This window comes from Bufo gargarizans, chromosome 9 (genome assembly GCF_014858855.1).
Source record: "Bufo gargarizans isolate SCDJY-AF-19 chromosome 9, ASM1485885v1, whole genome shotgun sequence".
Classification (NCBI taxonomy): domain Eukaryota; kingdom Metazoa; phylum Chordata; class Amphibia; order Anura; family Bufonidae; genus Bufo; species Bufo gargarizans.
In genome coordinates, this window is record NC_058088.1 from 177,398,849 (window position 1) to 177,421,888 (window position 23,040).

Sequence of the window (23,040 nt, forward strand, 5' to 3'; positions counted from 1 at the left end):
GAAAATGTGACATGTCCCCTTTAAGTAACGCCAGTGCTCCTTCATTCATCAGGGATGGCATAGCCTAGCGAAAAACCATTGCTTATCATCAAACATCAGCCTTGTTCAGAGCTATCTTACCTTACGGGTGATGGGGTGTAACGTGCACAGGCATTTGCGTTCCCGTCCCAGGCACAGTAAGGGTCCCTAGAGAGGCAGCAGTCTGCACAAGTCTTCCCATAGACTGCACAGCGATGGAGAGAAAGCTGCGTCACCCCCGCGTCTGAAGAGACGTACAACTGATGCTGCAATTAAGAAATGACAAGTGACACCTCTGTCCACCATGACTCTCTAGGCAAAGCTGTGTGCTATAGGTGAGAGCTGAATGCTACAATCTGAAACTAGAGAAGATAGCGGAGCCTCGCTCACCAGCCTATGAGTTACAGGATAGCGGGAAGACACTTACCCTCTTAGAAGAAATTTTGATATTTTTAATGGGAGATGTCACCTGTGCAGAGAGAGAGGGGGAGAGGGGGGGGCATTAACATAACTCACAAGTGACCAGATCTAAATAAGTCGTAAATCAAATACAGCGGCTCACCCCTATTGCGTATGGATAGGTGCTCACCCTCTGGTCCTACCCTCAGGACCCCAAAAGATTCAAAAGGTAATGAGTAAAATGAGGGGGCACACACACCACGGAAACAATTAATGGATGAATAATTAATATTTATTACTCTAAAAACACTCCCCTAAAAAAATAATTATAAAACATACATACAGGGTATAAGTAACAACCTATAAATCATGTGTATCAAAATCCACTGGTAATGTCCACTGTTTGACTACAGTGCTCTGGATAATATTGTGGGTACAATAAAATAAAGTTCATCCAAATGATTACCCAATTCGTACTGTGCTATAAAGATGTATAGTGGCACAGAATAGTACGAAGTATCCAGAAGATGGCACCAACGGGTGTATTCAGTTCAAATGCAATGGAACAATACTGCTGGTTGGATAGCAATGTCCAGTATAACATATATAAATATATGCGCAGATCCGCAGATTACTCACAGTGTCCAGCCGCTTGCAGTCTCCCAGTCTCACCCGGTCTCACCCCTCCTTGTTACACGGCTGTAGCGCTGATTTTCCAGGTAGCCGAGCACGGCCGTCGGTGGCGTCCCACGTGACCTAATGCTCTGGGGTTCCGGGCGGACGCTTAGATGACGTCACTGCTATGCGGCGGTAATTTCAAATCTGATAGCGGATCTCATGTGCTGGCAACTTGATATTCTGTTTCTTTATTCTTTATTCTTTTGCTTTCCTTGAATCCACGCTCACTCCACAATGCCAGACGCGTTTCGGGGTCTTACGCCACTGAGGAAGGGGCGTAAGACCCCGAAACGCGTCTGGCATTGTGGAGTGAGCGTGGATTCAAGGAAAGCAAAAGAATAAAGAAACAGAATATCAAGTTGCCAGCACATGAGATCCGCTATCAGATTTGAAATTACCGCCGCATAGCAGTGACGTCATCTAAGCGTCCGCCCGGAACCCCAGAGCATTAGGTCACGTGGGACGCCACCGACGGCCGTGCTCGGCTACCTGGAAAATCAGCGCTACAGCCGTGTAACAAGGAGGGGTGAGACCGGGTGAGACTGGGAGACTGCAAGCGGCTGGACACTGTGAGTAATCTGCGGATCTGCGCATATATTTATATATGTTATACTGGACATTGCTATCCAACCAGCAGTATTGTTCCATTGCATTTGAACTGAATACACCCGTTGGTGCCATCTTCTGGATACTTCGTACTATTCTGTGCCACTATACATCTTTATAGCACAGTACGAATTGGGTAATCATTTGGATGAACTTTATTTTATTGTACCCACAATATTATCCAGAGCACTGTAGTCAAACAGTGGACATTACCAGTGGATTTTGATACACATGATTTATAGGTTGTTACTTATACCCTGTATGTATGTTTTATAATTATTTTTTTAGGGGAGTGTTTTTAGAGTAATAAATATTAATTATTCATCCATTAATTGTTTCCGTGGTGTGTGTGCCCCCTCATTTTACTCATTACCTTCAGATCTAAATAAGACGACAGATCCTTACAGACAAGAGGTGCACGCTCCAATCGGCATCCGGTATGTATGTGTCAGTAGGCCACAAACCAGTCCCAGAGACCGGGCTTTGCTCCCTGTGCTGAATGGATCTTGATGTTATCACTGACTACAACGTTTAGGGCTCATTCACACGACCATATGCAGTCTGCAAATTGTGGATCCGCAAAACGCAGATACCGGCCCATGTGCGTTCCACAATTTGTGAACCGCACATGGCCGGCACAATTGCAGACAATTATAGGACATGCTCTATCTTTTTTTTTTGCGGGGCCGCGGAACGTGTGCTGTCCGCATCTTTTACGGCCCCATTGAAATGAATGGGTCCGCATTCCTTCCTCAAAATTGCGGACCCGTTCATACTGTTGCGTGAATGAGCCCTAACAGATAGAGAGATGAGTGAATTGATTCCTCTCATCAGCAGGGGCTGTCCCCGCAGGAGAAGACGTGCCCAGCTGCAGCAAGATTGACATACTGCTTCGGAGCAGCGACTGCGCAGGCGCTCCCTTACCCAGAGATGTCGCCGTTCCAAAGCAGAGCTTCTGCCGTTGCTCGGCTAATTAGAGCGGCGTCACAGGCAGGAAATTGTCAGGACCTGGCTAAATGTCCGTTCTTGTTAATCTTGCGGCAAGTGGGCGCTTCTTCACCTGCGGGGACAGCCCCTCACAGGTGAAGAAGTCCTGCTGATGAGGCAAATTGATTTGTTAGAAAGCATGCAGGATTTACCTGGTTAAAGGGGCGTGTCCCTACAGTCAGCACTGATTGGACAATGTCAGTGTCTGTAGGGACACCCCCCAACTGGTAACACCCAGCTGTCAATGTATTCATAAATTTCCAGGAGGAATAACAGAGGAACAGCACAGCAGAGTGTGCTAAAAGTCAGGAGGAGGTTTTGAGTGTTGACCTATGTTATACAGAAATCAGGTCTTACTTTGAACACTTCCACTTCTTCTAGTGTGATCCCTTCGGTCTCCTCGGGCCCTTTAGGCAGAATCATCACCTTCTGCACTGTACCACGATCTGTAGATTGTAGGAGAAAGCAGCCAAATAGGTAAAGTGCCAGCCTCAGGTCAAGCATCACCCGCCGACCGGACTGGTAATTATCGCGTTCACTCACCAGTGCCTAAAAACAGGACAGTGTATTCCCCATCAGCAGCGGGCACCGTGTCCACAGCAATACTGGTGTATGTGTAGGAGGCATCCGAGAGCAGCAGAAGGGGCCTCCGGTTGACGGGGTACACTGAGGTATACATGAGGGGGTGTGTGCGTACAAATCTCAGCACATCCTCCCCAAAAAGCTTACTGGAGTGGACGCCGGTAACAGAGAATCCACCTGCACACTGCAAAACAGTTAAGCATGAAACATGGGCAGAGAAATCAGAATATATCATTCGGGCAGGGTCCAGACCTATCAGAAGGGGAACGCCCATCATCAGCATTTATTATCTCCAATCGCCACCATTCTGCAGAAGTAAATGAAGAGGAGCATACGGTATTTCCAGCTCTCCATTCACTTCTGTGGCGAAAGAAAGTGGCCAGTGTGGAATAAATGGCGAAGATGGGAAAAGGGCTCATGCACACGACCGTATGCATTTTGCGGTCCGCAAAAAAACCCAAAAACGTATGACATCCATGTGAAGTCCGTGTTGCATGTTTTTTTTGCGGATCCATTGTAACAATACCTGTCCTTGTCCGCAGAACGGACAACAATAGGATATGTTCTATTTTTTTGCGGAGCGGACACTGAGTCATTTCCGTTTTCTGAAATGAATGGTTCTGCATACGGGCCGCAGAAAAAAACGAACGGAGATGGACAAAAATTACGTTCGTGTGCATGAGCTCTAACACAGAGAATCTGGGCAGTCGCATTAAAATGAATCTCCATCTTTCAACATCCTGGCTTTTTAAATCTATCTTTATAAAAGCGGCATTCACACAATCATATCCGTTTTGTGGTCTGCAAATTACGGATCTGCAAAACATAAATACTGGCCGCATACATCCTGCATTTTCCCCTTCCGCGGGTCCTGCACTATGTAACAAATGCCTATTCATATCTGTGAAATGTACAATAGGACATGTTCTATTTTTTTTCCTAGGCCGTGGAAAAGATGCATCTTTTGCGGCCCCATCGAAATGAATGGGTCCGCATCCGATACTCCAGAAATGCGTATTGGATGCGGACCAATGTGAATGCCCCCTAACTGTCAGAGCTCCAAATCCCCTGCATAGAGTTAAATGATAAACGAATAGTTACCGGCAGCCACCACCAGAGGGAGCCCAGGCAACTACTGCGTGCTGTTTAAATGGGTTGTCCGAGATTTTGATATTGATGGTCTATCCTCAGGATAGGTTATCAATATCAGATTATCGGGGGGGTTCAACTCCTGGCATTATCAGCTATTTGGAGAGAGGGAGAGGCGCACTCCAGTGGGCCCTTTACTAGGCCTCTGACATCACGTTCATCGGTCACGTAGCCTAGGTGCAGCTCACTCCCGTTCAAGTGAATGGGCCTGGGCTGCAATACCAAGCATAGCCACTATGCAATGGACGGCGCTGTGCTTGGTAAGCTGCGAGGAGGCTGCAGCTGATCGGCCAGGGTGCAGGGAATCAAAGCAAACCTTAAGCTAGTCATCAAAATCCTAGGCAACCCCTTTAAGCATCGAACTGAATAATATACTCCCCCTAGTGGAGATTCCAAGTAGCTAGTTCTTTGTCCTTGTATACTCTCCATAAGAGGATTTGGAGCTCTGCCCCATCTTTTTCGTGCCTTATTTTGTAACATCATAGAATAAGAGTTGATGATTTCTTTTATAGTCAGTGCACAAATTCAGCTAATATATTCCTATAAGTTTACAGCAGGGACCTCCGCATCCCTACCCTGTTATCAGGCAGCATTAGGACTTTATCATGTCAGTGCAGGTTCACCACGTCCTGTCTCTGTGCACGTATTACTGCATCAATCTAGACTCATATCGTCATCATATATCTCACCACTCCAGGCCGGGGGTAGGGAGTTTTCCCTGTATACGCAGTCATCTGGTACCCATGTCCCTCCTTGTGCGCGAATGGCCCATTAAACACTGCACGGACGTCAGCAAGAGAGAACACACAGACGGCAGAGCCCCGGAACACGGAACTAAGAGACGCACAGAGACAGATACATTAGGAAATACACGGCAGGGTGACTAAAGAGATCACACACCGGGGTGACGAGACAAGCCAAACCATGCCAACAGGGACGAAGCGTACCAGTACAGGACTGGTGCAAACTGGTCTTCATGCAGTGATGTAGGAAACAATATAAGACACATATAGTCTAGCTAGAGACCGAAGACACGTGAGAGAGACGAGACAGAGCAGCAGGTTACTACCGATCTAAAAGATTTACGCACTTACCCTAATGTGCTGAATACCCCATAAATCAGGGGGTTCTGCTTGTCCGGAGTCTGCTGGATGAAAATATCACCTGTAGGAAGATAATGTAATATAAATCAAGAGGGGAAAGTAAAGTAGTTTTTTTTTTACCGTTATTAGACGTGTTAAAGGGATTGTCTCACTTCAACAAGTGGCATTTATCATGTAGAGAATGTTAATACAAGCCACTTACTAATGTATTGTGATTGTCCATATTGCCTTCTTTGCTGACTTGATTCATTTTTCCATCACATTATACACTGTTCGTTTCCCGGGTTACGACCACCCTAAAATCGGTGGAGCGGCGGACGAGCTTGTACACTACAGGAAAAAAAGCACTGGCCTCTCTGGTGGCTGGGACCGTGGGAGTGCGCATAGGCTGTCACTTTTTCCTATAGTGTGGAAGCACGACCACCGCTGCTGGATTACAGGGTGGTCATAAAGGGGTTATGAACAGTGTATAATGTGATGTAAGGAGGTAGGAGAGACTAGGTATCTTTATATAGGTTCAGGGGTCCCTAATTAATTAGTGATTAATTTTATTAAATAAAAAATTCCCTCTGTCCTAGTACGTAGGAGAAGAAATACCCCATTATAGTGCTGCTGTTAGGAATAAGGGAAAACAGATTTATGTGCGGTTTTTGGCGTAGAAAAAAGTCGCAAAACCCTGGTTTTTACATCCTTTTTTTTATGAAACTGCAACTTTTTTTTTGTCGCAACTGGCATTTTACGCCTCCCTCGCCAGGCTTATGTCTACTAGTACACAGGAGAAGAAATACCCCATTATTGTGCTGCTGTTAAGAATAAGGGAAAACAGATTTACGTGCGTTTCTGGCGTAAAAAGAAAGTCGCAAAACCCTGTTTTTTTTCAATGCCACTGCAACTTTTTTTAGTTGCAACTGCCATTTTATGCCACCCTCGCCAGGCTTATAAAAAGGGGTTGTGGTGAAGGCGGGGCCATTGACCTCGGCTCATTCGCCATCGTTTACACCATCAACTGGTGTAAATAATGGCTGCAATCTACAGCTGCTCCGAGCTGCCGTAGATTTCAGTTTGGCGCACAGACAGCCGGAGGAGAGATATCGTCATAAATGGCATGTCTCCTCTGGCAGCGCAGGCCTTATCACAACCGGCGCGTGCAGTAAATCAGGGTCTGTTCGTGGCTTCCTTTTTCAGTAATGGAGCAGTTTTTATGCTCACTGCCTTTGGATGTGCGACACAGATCTGTTCTACATTAGATATATAACCGCCGACGCTATGACGTGCTGTAAAAACGAAGAAGGAACCGCAGCATGTACAAGCCAATATTTAAACTACAGTAAGTCCACCCTTAAGTAATACCCATTCACTTTCCTAAGGAGCCTGCCTTCAGTAATACACACTCCATCACCAAAAGAGCAAGTCCATTGACAAGCTCTAGAAAGCTCTGCCAAGGCATGTGGCGACTCAAGTAGCCTCGTGGGGAGTTCATTAGTTTTTCATAGAGTACATTTGTAAAAGATGAATTGAGCCCTCGCTCCCCACCCCTCCCCCCGCAGTATAAGGTTAAGCACGGCATACACAGTGGGGGTCAGTCAAAAAGGCAGAAAAAGAAAAAAAAAATAGATCTTAGGAATATTTTCCAGTGATCTCATCAAACGTGACTAATGATAACCATGAGACTTACCAGCATTCGGACTCTTCACACAAGTTTTCGGGACCAGTGTGTAGTATGAGAACGTGCTCTTTGTGTAGCATTTCTCCTCGCTTATTTGTCTCTCCACGGCTCCAAGCCCTTAGGCCTAATTCACACAGGCGTCTTCCCATCGCTGAGCAGCCAATTAAGCAGCAGAAGTGATGAAGCCCGCAAAATACCAAGGAGGAGGTAACTACAGAGGGCAGATCTGTATTTTGTCTGCTCCGGGCTGCTTAATTGGCTGATGCGATGGGTAGAAAGTTCTCCTGTGAATCCAGCGCAACACGTACACAGCAAACTGCTAATGAGAGGTATCTGTAACCGGGACCGCGGCGGTCCTGACCTGACAGCAATGTCACCTCTGCTTAACAGACGACGTACTGCAAAGTGCTCGGGGGGGCATCCTGCTGTCAGTGCACTTTAACTTCCTCGCACTTCTCAATTAAAATGTGGCACTTTTCAAAGTGTAATTCTGCTTATAGTGGCTTCCCGATACAGTTTAAAAAGTATATTGGAAATTGCCCAAATTGCAATTCCCTAATCTGATGTTCTTAAATGAAATGCATGGCAGTCTGCAGGCAGCATGGGATAGAGCAGGAGGGGATATCTAAATCTCTGCTCTTTTCATGCATCAGAGTCATGTGGGCGGTGCCACTTAGTAGGACCACCCACATGACTCCTAAGCATAAAAACAGCAGTGGTTTAAATGACTAATTACTAAGTTTTACTGAATCTTTGTCTTGCATAACTATATATCCATCTGCTCAGCTCCCCCTGATCTATAACATGGACTGCACTGCATTTTGTCCGGACGGGTTCCCTTTAAAAGGGTTATCCAGGGTCGGAACAATTCTGAACAAGGTCTCACCAACACACAAGATGGAGTGAGATTAGGCCTCGTTCACATCTCTGTTCGGAGGTCTGGCAGGCAATGGTTTTTGTCCGGCCAGCAGCCGGCATTTATGCCAGAAAGTGGCTGGATCACTGCCGGACCTCGATGCAGTCAATTGGGATCCGGCAGTGAAGTAGAGGATCCGGTAGGCTGCTCTACGCCGGAACAGCCTGCCAGTACTCTGGCCTTTCACATGGGCGTTGCAGGAAAATGTGCCGGTGCATTGCGGGAACATGCGTGATTTTTCCACGCGAGTGCAAAACATTGTAATGCGTTTTGCACTCGCATGAGAAAAATCGGCATGTTTGGTACCCAAACCCGAACTTCTTCACAGAAGTTCGGGCTTGGGATCGGTGTTCTGTAGATTGTATTTTTTTCCCTTATAACATGGTTATAAGGGAAAATAATAGCATTCTGAATACAGAATGCATAGTACAATAGCGCTGGAGGGGTTAAAAAAAATAAAAAAATTTAACTCACCTTAATCCACTTGTTCGCGCAGCCGGCATCTCTTCTGTCTTCTTTCTTTGCTGTGTGCAGGAACAGGACCAGTGGTTACGTCACTCCGGTCATCACATGGTCCATCACATGATCCATCACCATGGTAAAAGATCATGTGATGACCGGACTGACGTCACCACAGGTCCTTTTCCTGCACACAGCAAAGAAAGAAGACAGAAGAGATGCTGGCTGCGCGATCAAGTGGATTAAGGTGAGTTAAATTATTATTATTAATTTTTTTTTAACCCCTCCAGCGCTATTTTACTATGCATTCTGTATTCAGAATAATTCTGGAAAATAATAATGATCGGGTCTCCATCCCGATTGTCTCCTAGCAACCATGCGTGAAAATCGCACCGCATCCGCACTTGCTTGCGGATGCTTGCGATTTTCACGCAACCCCATTCATTTCTATGGGGCCTGCGTTACGTGAAAAACGCACAAAATAGAGCATGCTGCTATTTTCACGCAACGCACAAGTGATGTGTGAAAATCACCGCTCATGTGAACAGCCCCATAGAAATGAACGGGTCCGGATTCAGTGCGGGTGCAATGCGTTCAACTCACACATCGCATCCGCGCGGAATACTCGCCCGTGTGAAAGGGGCCTTAGTGGTAAAGGACAAATTCCAACAGTAAATATATCAGAATTTGCCAAGATATTTAAAGAGAACCTTTTACACCCCAAACTGTTGTTCTTCCTGAATCCACAGCAGATGAATCATAAAAAAAAAAAGTTTAACGCCCAATCATGCCAAATGCTAATTTGCCAGAGATGCCGTGAAGGCAAATCAAGCCCAAATGCTGTCCTCTCGGTTTTGATGAACACCCCTGAGGACAGGAAACTGTCCTGAAATCCCATGTGTGCCATTGTAGTCTATCGGGAATCCTTTTTCAGAAGTGTTTCTGATCACCGGCGCGTGCGCGAAGTGACGCTGAAGCTGCAGCAAGTGCACCCTGCTTCACTGCTGAAAATAGAATACAACAGCGCAGACGCAGGACTTTGACAAGGCTGCTGATAACTGTCAAAAGGAAGCACAAGTTTGGGATAAAAGGACACGCCCAGAAAGTAGAGGAGCAGAATGGTCAGGTAGTGGTGGTGGTTTTGGGGCAAAATGCCTCATAATGACCCAGCCACTGTGTAACAAGATCGCAGCTTCATTCAATTGAAAGGAAGAGCCACTGTGCGTGGGACGGTCCTTCATGCTGTGGATAAGTGGGGGTCCAGGCGGTCGTATCAGGAAGTGAAGATCACTTCTAATGGTGGTACGACATCATCTCCCAGCATCATAGCTGACCTTCTATAGCCGCTGGTAATGCACCTGAGTGCGTCGTGTTATTTTATAATTACCGCTCATTAGTTATATAGCACAACCTCTGCTGCGGCGCGGTACAAAGACAGTCTTGTAATGACATATACCACTCCCTTTTCTCTCTGTATGTGGCTGCCTGATATTGAAGCATATTACTCACGTAGCTGATCGAATGATGTTTCCACTCCATCTGGACCAATAACAGAGCAGACGAGTCTTGCCTTGAGGAAGGACGTCCATTTTCCGACCAGCGAGCGCATCCCGCCTTCGTCATTCTGTAATAAGAGCGAGTGATTGAGGACAGTATAGTTGGTGATCCCTTACATACAGTGTAGTGTAAAGCATAGTCCTCACCAAGCAAATCCGTGCAATACGTGATACCACCGCGGGGCCGCTCTCCCCCTCCAGACTCCGTTCTCGGAATAAGATATAGAGTTTGTCATCCTCTTTGAAGCTGCTCTCGGACACCACCAGTGATCCCACAAATACCGGATCTGGTAGAAGAAGCATGGGATTATGTCACTTTACACCGCTCAGAGATTTCCTTTCTGCATCTGGAGTCATGCCCGCCTTCTGCCCGGCTGTGCCAATCTCAGCGACATGTTTACGTGCTCTTGACACAGGCCAGATCCCTGATTGAGGTAATGCCGTCCTCTGGTGACATCAGTACCAACACACAACCCACACCGTATATTTGTACAGCCCTCGGGGTAGTTTACAATACAGGCAAAATCGGCCAAGATTTCAAAGAAATAGGAAAACCGAAGTATTACCATTCAGCCAGCGAGAGTCGTACTGCTCGGTTCGGATTGGAAGTTTGTGACCCATCGTGCGGAAAACTGCAGAGTCTGTCCCCATGTAGTCCACCTGCACCCCAGCATACAGCACCCCATCTGTAGTATGAAATATGGGTTTATTTTACACCAGCTATTTGCCTACAAACGTGTGGGATGGCTAATGTGCATGGAAAGGTAAGGAAACTCACCTATAATGGTGGCCATGTTTTCTTGCTTGGGATCGTAGGGGCATCTCCCTTTCCCGGATTCATGAGAACCAGAAATAATTCGGAATACATAGTCCTAGGACAGAGGACAGTCATTGGCGTAGATGGTCACAACAGAACATATTTCCCCTCTGATCCAACTCATCTCGCAATAATTGGGAGCTTTATAAAGAAACCTGCCACTGACTACAATGTGTTTTAGTACAGAAATGAACATGTGGCTGTAAGGATAGCATTCTAGCTGGGATGTTGGGGTTCACTTGGATATATTCCCTGTAGTAACCTCTGTCAACCACAAGGTGGTGCTGCAATTCTCATACTGAAAGAGAAGCCTGAAACATCTAAAAATATCATAGAAAAGAAGCCAGTAGATGTGCATCGGCCGAACCCCCCAATGTTGGTGGGACCAGCCAACCATCTAATGTGTATGGAAGCCACACGACTCTCCCCCGAGCAGTCTGCCCTCCCCTCTTCCTACTGAGAACACTTGCACGCTGGGCCAAGCCGAGCAGACGTGTACCTGGAGTGATAGCCGTCGGCTGGCTGCATGAGTGCTCATCATATATGGGCGCCTAAGTCTCTGTTCACACTGGCATTCAGGTTCCCTTCACATTATCCCTGACAAGCTGAATGGTGCAGCCTGCTAACTATTCTAACCCAGCAAAAGAGTCGGTGGGATCCATTACATCATAAATAAGGGCTCATACACACAAACGCATTCTCTTTTCGTGTCTGTTCCTTTTTTTTGGGCGGACTGTATGCGGAACCATTCATTTCAATGGGTCCAGAAAAAAAAACGGAAGTTACTTTGTGTGCATTCCGTTTCCGTATGTCCGTTTCGCAAAAATATAGAACATGTCCTATTAAAGTCCATATAACGGACAAGGACAGGACTGTTCTATTAGGGGCCAGCTGTTCTGTTCCGCAAAATACGGAATGCACGAATTATATACATATGGTCATGTGCATGAGCCTTAAGTCGGTGGGATCCATTACAAATCTATCCTTTATATATAAAAAAGAAAATCTAATTCTATAAAATATTTCTTTAAGACTACTCAGACTTGGAAAGCACCTATTTATATATGATATTGAACTAGTAGATGAGTGACATCAGCGTTTCCCACAGTGATGTCACCATGAACGTGTTACACTCCTCACCTCGGACCTCCAGCCCCGGTAGATAAGGGTGCACTGAGGCTGATATGCACCCGTCCCACAGGTGTAGAGATGCGTCCGGTTCAGTGGCTGAATGACACGCAGGTAATTGGAGCACTCGTCCTATGGGATAATGTATGATATGAGAGGTAAGAAGACGACAGAACGGTAGAAATGTTAATATTAGAACAAATGACAAAAATATGAAGGTATCCTCTATGGCTGGTTTATGCGGATCAGTCCAGAAGTAAAGGGTCGGATAGTCGGGGACATTAGCTCCTTCTGTCCTATGCTGGCCAGTGGCTAATTGCACAGAGGTGTCCCAATCTATGGATATGTCAAATTACTTTCCTGCTCCATTTACAGAACTGGATGTAAATAACCAACCACAGGGGGGCAGTTTCAGAAAAAAGAGCTAGTATTGGCAGTACGTACATGCCTAACAATGGAATTAGTGGAATGCTAGGCCTACGGTGGTGATCATGTCTCCTAGCCAGCAAATCCTGAAACCTTTCTCCGACCGCTCCCCCCATTTAAATCCATCAAGGTATGGAAAGAAGCATTATGTTCATACTTCATGAGCTTGCACATGACATGTATTGTTCCTCTGTGCACGGTATCACTTTTCGGCTGCTCTTCCGTGAGATATATTGAAGTGCAGCGCTTCGCAGTTATACACAGAGGCCAAATAGCTGAAGTGGGCACTGCCTTTCCAAAAAAATCGATCTACTAAATTTCCTATTCTAAGACATCTGAGGGGATAACATAAAGCGGTGTGGGGCGGCAGAGAACTTAGACACAGATAGCATTAGAAGTAAAGTAAAGGGCAGGCTGGTGTACTCACCGCACGTCCCCTCCCGGCCATGAGACATTCCTTTTGCCGACTTGGGGCAGCTGGCCAATGAATCTGACAGTGAGAAAACAGAACAGGCACGTACTGTAAATCAGACCCCATACAGATGTAAGGCCATCATCTGGACAAGTCACTTCTGTAGGGATACAGATGCATCACACCAGTGGTGGTGATGTAAGGATACAGATGTATCACCAGTGGTGGTGATGTAAGGATACAGATGTATCACCAGTGGTGGTGATGTAAGGATACAGATGTATCACCAGTGGTGGTGATGTAAGGATACAGATGCATCACACCAGTGGTGGTGATGTAAGGATACAGATGCATCACACCAGTGGTGGTGATGTAAGGATACAGATGTATCACACCAGTGGTGGTGATGTAAGGATACAGATGTATCACCAGTGGTAGTGATGTAAGGATACAGATGTATCACCAGTGGTAGTGATGTAGGGATACGGATGTATCACCAGTGGTAGTGATGTAGGGATACGGATGTATCACCAGTGGTAGTGATGTAAGGATACAGATGTATCACCAGTGGTAGTGATGTAGGGATACGGATGTATCGCTCATTGCAATAAGGAAGTGCAGTAAATCATAGAAAAGATGAGGACTGAATTATTTTATTTTATTGATTCACAAGGAAAAAATAAAGCTCTGCTTGTCCGTAGTATTCTGGTTGGTGGGGAACATGTCTGATCTCTGCCATATCTAGATTTAACCAGGAATCAGCCAGGAATACAGCGGGACTCTCTCAGGCCTATACCCAGGACCACTACCTGGGGTGAGCAACCTCCGGCACCCAGCTGGTGCAAAACTACAAATCCCAGCATGCTTTATAGTTCTGAGAACTGCAGAGCATGTGGGCATGCTGGGAGTTGCAGTTTCACAACAGCTGGAGAGACGGAGGTTGCTCGCCCCTGGTCTATAAGGTGCACACACTTATATGTACTTACTTGCTCCCTAGCAAATCATAATGATTTGGGCTCTAGAGGTAGGTCACTGATGCCCATGCGTGTGCGCCCTCTGCGCCTTCGCATGCACTGGAGACTTCTCCATGGTCTTTAGGATCTATTGAAGATCCTAACCATGAAGATTACACAGATAAGACATGGCACCGTTCATACAGAGCTGCAGGTAATAGGGGGTCTGTTGTGACTGCTACCTGCACCCCTCTCACAGCAGTCACTGGGTATTCCTGTATACTCCTGTATACTCCCCCCTTCTGCATCCATCTGTTTCCATTCCAGCACTTGCCCTCATCTATCATGTCACATTATTCGGCAGCTCTCTGGGCGCAGGCGGCTGACAGGACTTCCAGCTGATATCATTAGTTCAGATTCCACAAAGAATTAATAAGTTTTTCTATAATTACTGAACAAACTTGATATCTCGCAGGTGTCTCCATTTTTTTTCCCCCCTAAAAAATGTCAAGCTACCCAGGCTATGGAATTAACCAACTGGTGTCCCAGCAGGAAGGAAGGGACTGGCAGTGAATAACGTGTGATATTTCTGAATTGTGCCAGTGCCTTGCAGACAACCCCTCCTGGGCTTACAATTAGGGGCTCACGGTTGATGTTTCCGAGGTCCATGGACACCAGGTAGTCGCGGCTCCCCACATACATCCGGTCCTGATCCTGGTCCAGGAGGAGGATCCTGTAGTCACTGGTGTTAAATCCGAAGCTGAAGAAGCGAGCCGTGCGAGACTCCATGAGCTCTACAGGAAGGGGGGGCGGAAAAAGACCCCAAATTAACATTATGTGCAAATATGGATTGGAGAAATCTTTATACACAGAACATAGAAATCACAACTGCATTTCTATACATGTAGAATCATCGGAGTCTAAGGACCACATATGTTGTACTGTACAGCCGCTCATACCCTCTCCATACTAGAGACGCTGTACTGTACAGCCGCTCATACACTCTCCATACTAGAGACGCTGTACTGTACAGCCGCATACCTCCATAGAGACCTGTACGTACCCTCATACCCTCTCCATACTAGAGACGCTGTACTGTACAGCCGCTCATACCCTCTCCATACTAGAGACTCTGTACTGTACACCCGCTCATACACTCTCCATACTAGAGACGCTGTACTGTACACCCGCTCATACACTCTCCATACTAGAGACGCTGTACTGTACAGCCGCTCATACACTCTCCATACTAGAGACGCTGTACTGTACAGCCGCTCATACCCTCTCCATACTAGAGACGCTGTACTGTACAGCCGCTCATACCCTCTCCATACTAGAGACGCTGTACTGTACAGCCGCTCATACCCTCTCCATACTAGAGACGCTGTACTGTACAGCCGCTCATACCCTCTCCATACTAGAGACGCTGTACTGTACAGCCGCTCATACCCTCTCCATACTAGAGACGCTGTACTGTACAGCCGCTCATACCCTCTCCATACTAGAGACGCTGTACTGTGCAGCCGCTCATACTCTCCATACTAGAGACGCTGTACTGTACAGCCGCTCATACACTCTCCATACTAGAGACGCTGTACTGTACAGCCGCTTATACACCCTCCATACTAGAGACGTTGTACTGTACACCCACTCATACACGCTCCATACTAGAGACGCTGTACTGTACAGCCGCTCATACACTCACCATACTAGAGACGCTGTACTGTACACCCACTCATACACTCTCCATACTAGAAATGCATTATACAGCCACTTATACGCTCTCCACACTAGACACTTTGTACTGTACAGCCATTGATACACTATGCATTCAAAAGACATAGAAGTGAACTGCTTCCCATAGACTCAACATATGAGAGTTGTGGTACCGTACAGCCGCCCATACACTATACATGTAAGAGATGTGACGCAATACAGCTGCCCATACATTGTACATATAGACATGTGATACAGTTCATCCATCCATACACATATAAGAGCTGGTGTCATACAGCCGCCCATACAATCTAAATACAAAATGGCTATATGCACAAACAGCATAGGGTGTAATTGTCCATACGTCCTTCCTGAATGAATTGCCGGCACATATTTTCTATCCAATGCACAGAGCTGATATCATGCACCGTCACAACCAAGCACAACGAGAAATGAACAATTACAGCAATAACATAGACGGCACCTTCCCCTTTAAAATTAAGGATACTTATAACGTTGACAAGCCCAATGCATTGTTAGACAGACTATACATCACCAAGATCACAATCTCTGCCCTCTATGCAATATTAATTTTTACCTACACACAGAAAATGAATTATTCATGTCGATACGGGTCTACTCACTGGGGTATTCCATCATAATAAGATTAGGAGCAGGCAGCTGGCATATAACAGGGAATAAATACCCCGGCTATGTGAAAACTGGCGGAATAAAAGCCAACAGCTATATTCGCTCCGATAATGTGGCGCAATCCATTAGCAGAAATATGCGCGCCTCACTGTAAGTAACATACACCCCGGCTCTGATCGCTTGCATCTACTAAACAGATTCCTTCAATATCCCCCTGAGGTCTTACAAATTGATTCCCTGAAGTGTGATTCAAGTCTCAGATTAATTCTTTTTAGCCCTTCAATCTCGCGTTCTAATCCCGGGACACGGTGCCGGAATGACGGGCGTTTCAGGGCGAATTCCTCCGGTTATCACAATTATCCCGTGTAATGTTCTGCAGGAACTTGCACTAACAGGGAGTTCTTACCCCGCTGAACGGCTTAACCATTGTGTAATTGCATTCATGTGGATATCAGGGAGCCGCACGATCCTAAGGCTATGAATTGCCACCTGCACATCCCAGTTGAATGACAGCCCCGTGCAAGTGGCGTGATGGCTATTGTCCAGCCGGGATTAATGCAATATCTGATGAAATCCTATCGGGATCAGATTCTATTTACGGATCTTGGTGGTACCTGGGCATTAACATTCGGTCAGTTTGGCCAACTCCAAAAAAAAAAACAACAACCCATAAGCCCAGAACAACATTGGTGCAACTGAGATTTTTCCCTCATCTTAAAGACAGCAGCATTGTCAATCATCGCTTCTGCCTTAGAAATACTGCTTCAAAGGGTTAATTGCGCTTTGTAGTGTTCTCCCGGTGCCAAACTGTCATTCGGGTGTGTAAAAAATGACGCTGATGGCGTTGAGTACAAATAGTGCACAATAACGGGTCTCTGGATATGAACATTACGGATCCAAAAGGGATAGATCGATCAAGCAGATCCATCTAACCATGACTGGATGGTGATGCAGGTCCTCTAGTTGGGTGCTTTGTCATCTATTAGAGGGGTTAACCCTGACCGATCATGAGGACGGGGGTCCCGTCTCCCCCAGTTGAACAGAGTGGCAGTCGAGCATGCGCACTGCTGCTCCATTCAATCTCTATGGGACCTCGCTTGGCTATCTCCAGCATGGAGTGGCATGGTGGTTCCCACCGATCAGACACTTAGGCCCTCTTTCACACGGGCGTTGCGGGAAAATGTACGGGTGCGTTGCGGGAACACACACGATTTTTCCGCTCGAGTGCAAAACATTGTAATGCGTTTTGCACTCGCATGAGAAAAATCGGCATGTTTGGTACCCAAACCCGAACTTCTTCACAGAAGTTCGGGCTTGGGATCGGTGTTCTGTAGATTGTATTATTTTCCCTTATAATATGGTTATAAGGGAAAATAATAGCATTCTGAATACAGAATGCATAGTACAATAGCGCTGGAGGGGTTAAAAAATAATAATAATAACTTAACTCACCTTAATCCACTTGCTCGTGCAGCCGGCATCTCTTCTGTCTGTCTTCTGTGCTGTGTGCAGGAACAGGACCTGTGGTAACGTCACTCCGGTCATCACATGGTCCATCACATGATCTTTTACCATGGTGATGGATCATGTGATGACCGGAGTGATGTCACCACAGGTACTTTTCCTGCACACAGCACAGAACAAGACAGAAGAGAAGCCGGCTGCGCGATCAAGTGGATTAAGGGAGTTAAATTATTTTTATATTTTTTTTAACCCCTCCAGCCCTATTGTACTATGCATTCTGTATTCAGAATGCTATTATTTTCCCTTATAACCATGTTATAAAGGAAAATAATAATGATCGGGTCTCCATCCCGATAGTCTCCTAGCAACAGTGCGTGAAAATCGCACCGCATCAGCACTTGCTTGCGATTTTCACGCAGCCCTATTCACTTCTATGGGGCCTGCGTTGCGTGGATTATCGCACAATATAGAGCTTGCTGCGATTTTCACGCAACGCACAAGTGATGCGTGAAAATCACTGCTCATGTGCACAGCCCCATAGAAATGAATGGGTCCGGATTCAGTGTGAGTGCAATGCGTTCAACTTACGCATCGCACCTGCGCGGAAAACTCGCCCGTGTGAAAGGGGCCTAATCACCTATTCCGTGTGTCCTTTCTAATGGTCTCTCAATCGTGACAAGGGCGCATTCACACGCTGCGATCCAATCATGGAATTTTGCCAAAATTACTGCAAAACGGAGCAAAGAAAAAAAAAAAAACTTGACCGCCATATATGATTGTACCCTAAGACGTTGTCAGAGCCCTGTCCGGTCCCTTATAATAGAACTACTGGGGCGTGACTTCTTCTTGCTTCCCACTAGCTACTCTCTGAGAGGCAGATCTCCATCCATCCATGATTACACGGCTTCTACCCATCAGAGCTGGGATTTTCTTTAAACTGAAAAGACTTTATATTTCTTGGAAGGCATTACTCATACAAGTTATTTCTAGGAGTATGACAACCATAGGGAAAACATATTTTTGGGGCAGGAATTGTACTTCAGTAACTGGTCTGATTCAGGCTTTGATTGTGTGTGGCTGGAGAATAACCAGCAATACAGTTTATTTTAGTTTAATTTCATCCATCTTGTTGAGAGCGGAGATCCAGCTTCTATCTATTTACAAGGCTCCTAATAAAGATCAGCGAGTACCTTCCAGTGTGGAGAGCGGCGACGCAGATGGGATCTCGCCCTGATCATACATACCGTGTGCTATCTTCACGTTGGCTCACTTTTACCAATGTGAGTGCATATTCATTTTCATGTAAAATTGCACAAAAACGTGCCGCATCTATGAAATCTGTACTGTTTCCTTCAGAGCTCATTCGTCGTAGATTTCACCCATGTTCCCGCTCTGGAGGGCCCCTTAAGTCTACACATCACAGTGACAGTCATTCTGCCATGCCCTCACACACATTACAGTTCATCACTGGGGATCCAGACAGCAGGAAAACCCATGATCAGCTTGTCAGGAGACCCCTTTAAGAAAAAAAATAAAAGAAATTGCAAAACAGACAATGCCTTTAATTATTGCATCCCATTCAGTGTGTCTCTAGTCAAAAAAATAAATAAAAAATTAACGAGGGAGGGGATGGGGCCCAGATTTCTATTGGATTATTTCAGGGACCTGCAAAAGTAAAGCTGGTTATATGTATGGTCAGCTTAAAGGGTTTTTTCGAGGAATAACTAGCCTTTAAGTGACGGCTGCAGCCTGCCTCTGCTATTGAAAGATTCATACTTCCCCCACGCTCTGGTCCTATTCACTGGCCCCCATGTGTCCATCTTACGGCCGGGCAAGGTCACATGCTCTGCAGAAGCCAATGGCTTGCTTCTTTGCTTCCGTGTACAAAAGCGACATGTCACTGCTGAAGCCAGTCATTGGCTGCAGTGGAGCAGGAAACCATGCCCATGCCAAGCTGGAAGTAAATAAGCAGTGGACTGGACTTAGTATGAGTCCTACAATAGTAGATATTTCCGGAAAAATCCCTTTAACTGGAAAGTAACTAATCAAAAACCCAGCTTTTTTTCCCATCTGTCGATTTGGCTTGGAGTTCATCACATCACCGACATATTCCCACATAAATGCAGCATTCCTGACAAAATGGAAATATTCTTGACTTTAATCCCAATTCCTGATTTCTTACTGAAGGCAGAAATAAACAAATTAGACGAGATCCAAATCCTGATGCATGTAAACCGCCTGTGCGCTCGGATCCAGGAAAAATCGGAAAAATAAACACTGGCTATCTATATAATGGGAGTGTAGCTGAGAATGAGATTCACACGCTCGTTCAGCACGGACGCCCACCGCTACCCGTATCACCATACCTGAGCTTTATAATTCTCAATATAATGTATGTTAGACACATTAAAGGGAGACTCCGGTTATGTAAAGTCATCCCCTCTTCTCAAACAGGCAGGGGTACGACCACTGGGACCGCCACCAATGCTGAGAACAGGGGTTCATGTTTCTTCTGTTTGTTGAGAATTTGTCATAAAGTCAGACCGATTTCAATTAGGGCATCTACTTGATGCCATATTGACAACTGAATGGGCTCCCAACGCCTTTAAGGGGCATCTGTCAGCAGTTTTGTACCTATGACACTGGCTGACCTGTTACATGTGCACGTGGCAGCTGAAGACATCTGTGTTGGTTGCTGTAAACAGAGGAACCCCGCCATATAAACCCACCCACCAACCAGAAATCCCCTTTAACATGCCAAGTGACATTGTCTGCGAAGAGGTTCTGATTTCACTAATGCAATGATTATACGTACGAGCGACAATTATCCATTGACCAATCGACTTCAGCTACAATAACTATAATTTCAACACAGCGTCAAGTTTCATCATCATCATAAATTCAGACTTCCATCAATTATGGTTGAGCAACGTTGTAAACACATTGAATTGCCCATTACTAGCTTTCATTATACCTCAGAGCTGTATTTATAATTCTGCTGACATTTCATTTTCAAGAATGCTTGGACTGGGAGAAAACATCTGTATGCTCAGTGATAGAAAACAGAGGGTGGTTATTAACGGTACACACTCAGATTGGGTCACTGTCACTGGTGGGGTACCTCAGGGGTCAGTACTGGGCCCTATTCTCTTCAATATATTTATTAATGATCTTGTAGAAATAAAAAAAATTTTTTTGCAGATGACACTAAACTGTGTAAAGTAGTTAACACGGAAGAGGACTGTATACTGTATATATACTACAGAGGACAGTATACTGTGTATATACTACAGAGGACAGTATACTGAATATATACACACACTACAGAGGACAGTATACTGTATATATACTACAGAGGACTGTATATATACTACAGAGGACAGTATACTGTATATATACTACAGAGGACAGTATACTGCTACAGATGGATCTGGATAGATTGGAGGCTTGGGCAGAGAAGTGGCAGATGAAGTTTAACACTGACAAATGTAAGGTTATGCACATAGGAAGGAATAATGCAAGTCACCCGTACATACTAAAGGATGAAACACTCGGTAACACTGACATGGAAAAGGACCTAGGAATTTTAATAAACAGCAAACTAAGCTGTAGAAACCAGTGTCAGGCAGCTGCTGCCAAGGCCAATAAGATAATGGGTTGCATCAAAAGGGGCATAGATGCCTGTGATGAGAACATAGTCCTACCACTTTACAAATCACTGGTCAGACCACACATGGAGGACTGTGTACAGTTCTGGGCTCCTGTGAACAAGGCAGACATAGCAGAGCTGGAGAGGGTTCAGAGGAGGTCAACTAAAGTAATAACTGGAATGGGGGGACTACAGTACCCTGAAAGATTATCAACATTAGGGTTATTCACTTTAGAAAAAAGACGACTGAGGGGAGATCTAATTACTAAGTATAAATATATCAGGGGTCAGTACAGAGATCTCTCCCATCATCTATTTATCCCCAAGACTGTGACGAGGGGACATCCTCTGCGTCTGGAGGAAAGAAGGTTTGTACACAGACATAGAAGAGGATTCTTTACGGTAAGAGCAGTGAGACTATGGAACTCTCTGCCTGAGGAGGTGGTGATGGAGAACTCACTAAAGAGTTCAAGAGGGGCCTGGATGTATTTCTGGAGTGTAATAATATTACAGGCTATAGCTACTAGAGAGGGGTCGCTGATCCAGGGAGTTAGTCTGATGTCTGATTGAAGTCGGGAAGGATTTTTTTTTCCTAAAGTGAGGGAAATCGGCTTCTACCTCACAGGGTTTTTTTGACTTCCTCTGGATCAACATTGCAGGATGACAGGCCGAACTGGATGGACAAATGTATTTTTTCGGCCTTATAAACGATGTTACTATGGTAAAAGACACAGTTTAGCTGAGTTCAAGGGTCTGTCCAGGATAAGGAAACATGGCTATTTTCTTCTAAAAACAGTGCTACCCCTGCCTGCAAGGTTGCGCGTGGTATTGCAGCTCATCCTCATTTACTTTAAAGGCTATGTTCACCTTAAGGGGCTTTTTTTTTCCCATTTCTCAGTTACAGGGGTTAAAATCAGTCTGTTTGCAAGCTGCTACTTTATTTTTTATTTTTATATGGTCATCTGAAGGCTCATGTGTAGCTCTCATCTCTGATCTCTTGACCTCATAAATGCTTATTTAAGCCAAGAGTTACACATGAGCTGTCAGATGATGGGACCAAAAAGTGATACTCTGCAAATAGATAGATATTTTTTTTAAAACCTTGTATCTCAGAAATCGTTAGAATATTTTTAATAAAGAACAATTGAAAAAACATTTTTTTTTGCCCAAAATGAATATATGCAATCATAAAAAAATGCCCGGAAGGTTTCTATAGCCTTTAATGGATCTGAGCCGCAATACCAACTACAATCTGAGGGCAGCTGTGGTGCAGTTTCTGGAAGAAAATGGCTGTTTTTCTATGTAAGATTGTCCAGTGCCTGGTATAAAGACTACAGCAGACTGCAAATCACCAAAGCAGACGGACAGTCTGGGGATCAGCAGCTCCGAAGCCTGCAGAATTGTGAATGCAGCTCTGGACTATAATAATGGCTGTAACTGTGGATCGCTAACAGATAAGCAACGCAATGTATTTACAAAGCAGCTTCTTATGTAGAGTACACTTGATTTTATCCAAGCTGGAACCTTCTAACGAAGTCGTGACCGCAGAGCAACGGCATGTATCCTTCTGCCCTAGATTTTAATGGGCCATTAAACTACATACGATAGCTTCCTGACACTTCTAATCCAGACAATGCCCACATTATATAAAAATAAAATGGGGGGGGAAATCCTACACCATCTGGCGTGACATGAGGTCCCCAGT

General features: G+C 45.4%; 1 protein-coding gene across 1 annotated transcript in view; it reads right to left on the minus strand.

Annotated features, from left to right (window-relative positions):
* The window catches only part of LOC122946046 (semaphorin-3F-like), an 81,428-nt gene that overhangs the window by 5,646 nt on the left and 52,742 nt on the right, over positions 1-23,040 (minus strand). Inside the window, exons 3-15 of the mRNA XM_044305343.1 lie at positions 14,489-14,649; positions 12,918-12,980; positions 12,077-12,196; positions 10,898-10,991; positions 10,686-10,805; positions 10,267-10,406; positions 10,073-10,187; positions 5,514-5,583; positions 5,109-5,253; positions 3,232-3,454; positions 3,046-3,134; positions 446-487; positions 121-284 (exon numbers count right to left, since the gene is read on the minus strand). Coding sequence (XP_044161278.1) covers positions 121-284; positions 446-487; positions 3,046-3,134; positions 3,232-3,454; positions 5,109-5,253; positions 5,514-5,583; positions 10,073-10,187; positions 10,267-10,406; positions 10,686-10,805; positions 10,898-10,991; positions 12,077-12,196; positions 12,918-12,980; positions 14,489-14,649 — 1,546 coding nt within the window. The remainder of the gene's footprint in view (positions 1-120; positions 285-445; positions 488-3,045; positions 3,135-3,231; positions 3,455-5,108; positions 5,254-5,513; positions 5,584-10,072; positions 10,188-10,266; positions 10,407-10,685; positions 10,806-10,897; positions 10,992-12,076; positions 12,197-12,917; positions 12,981-14,488; positions 14,650-23,040) is intronic.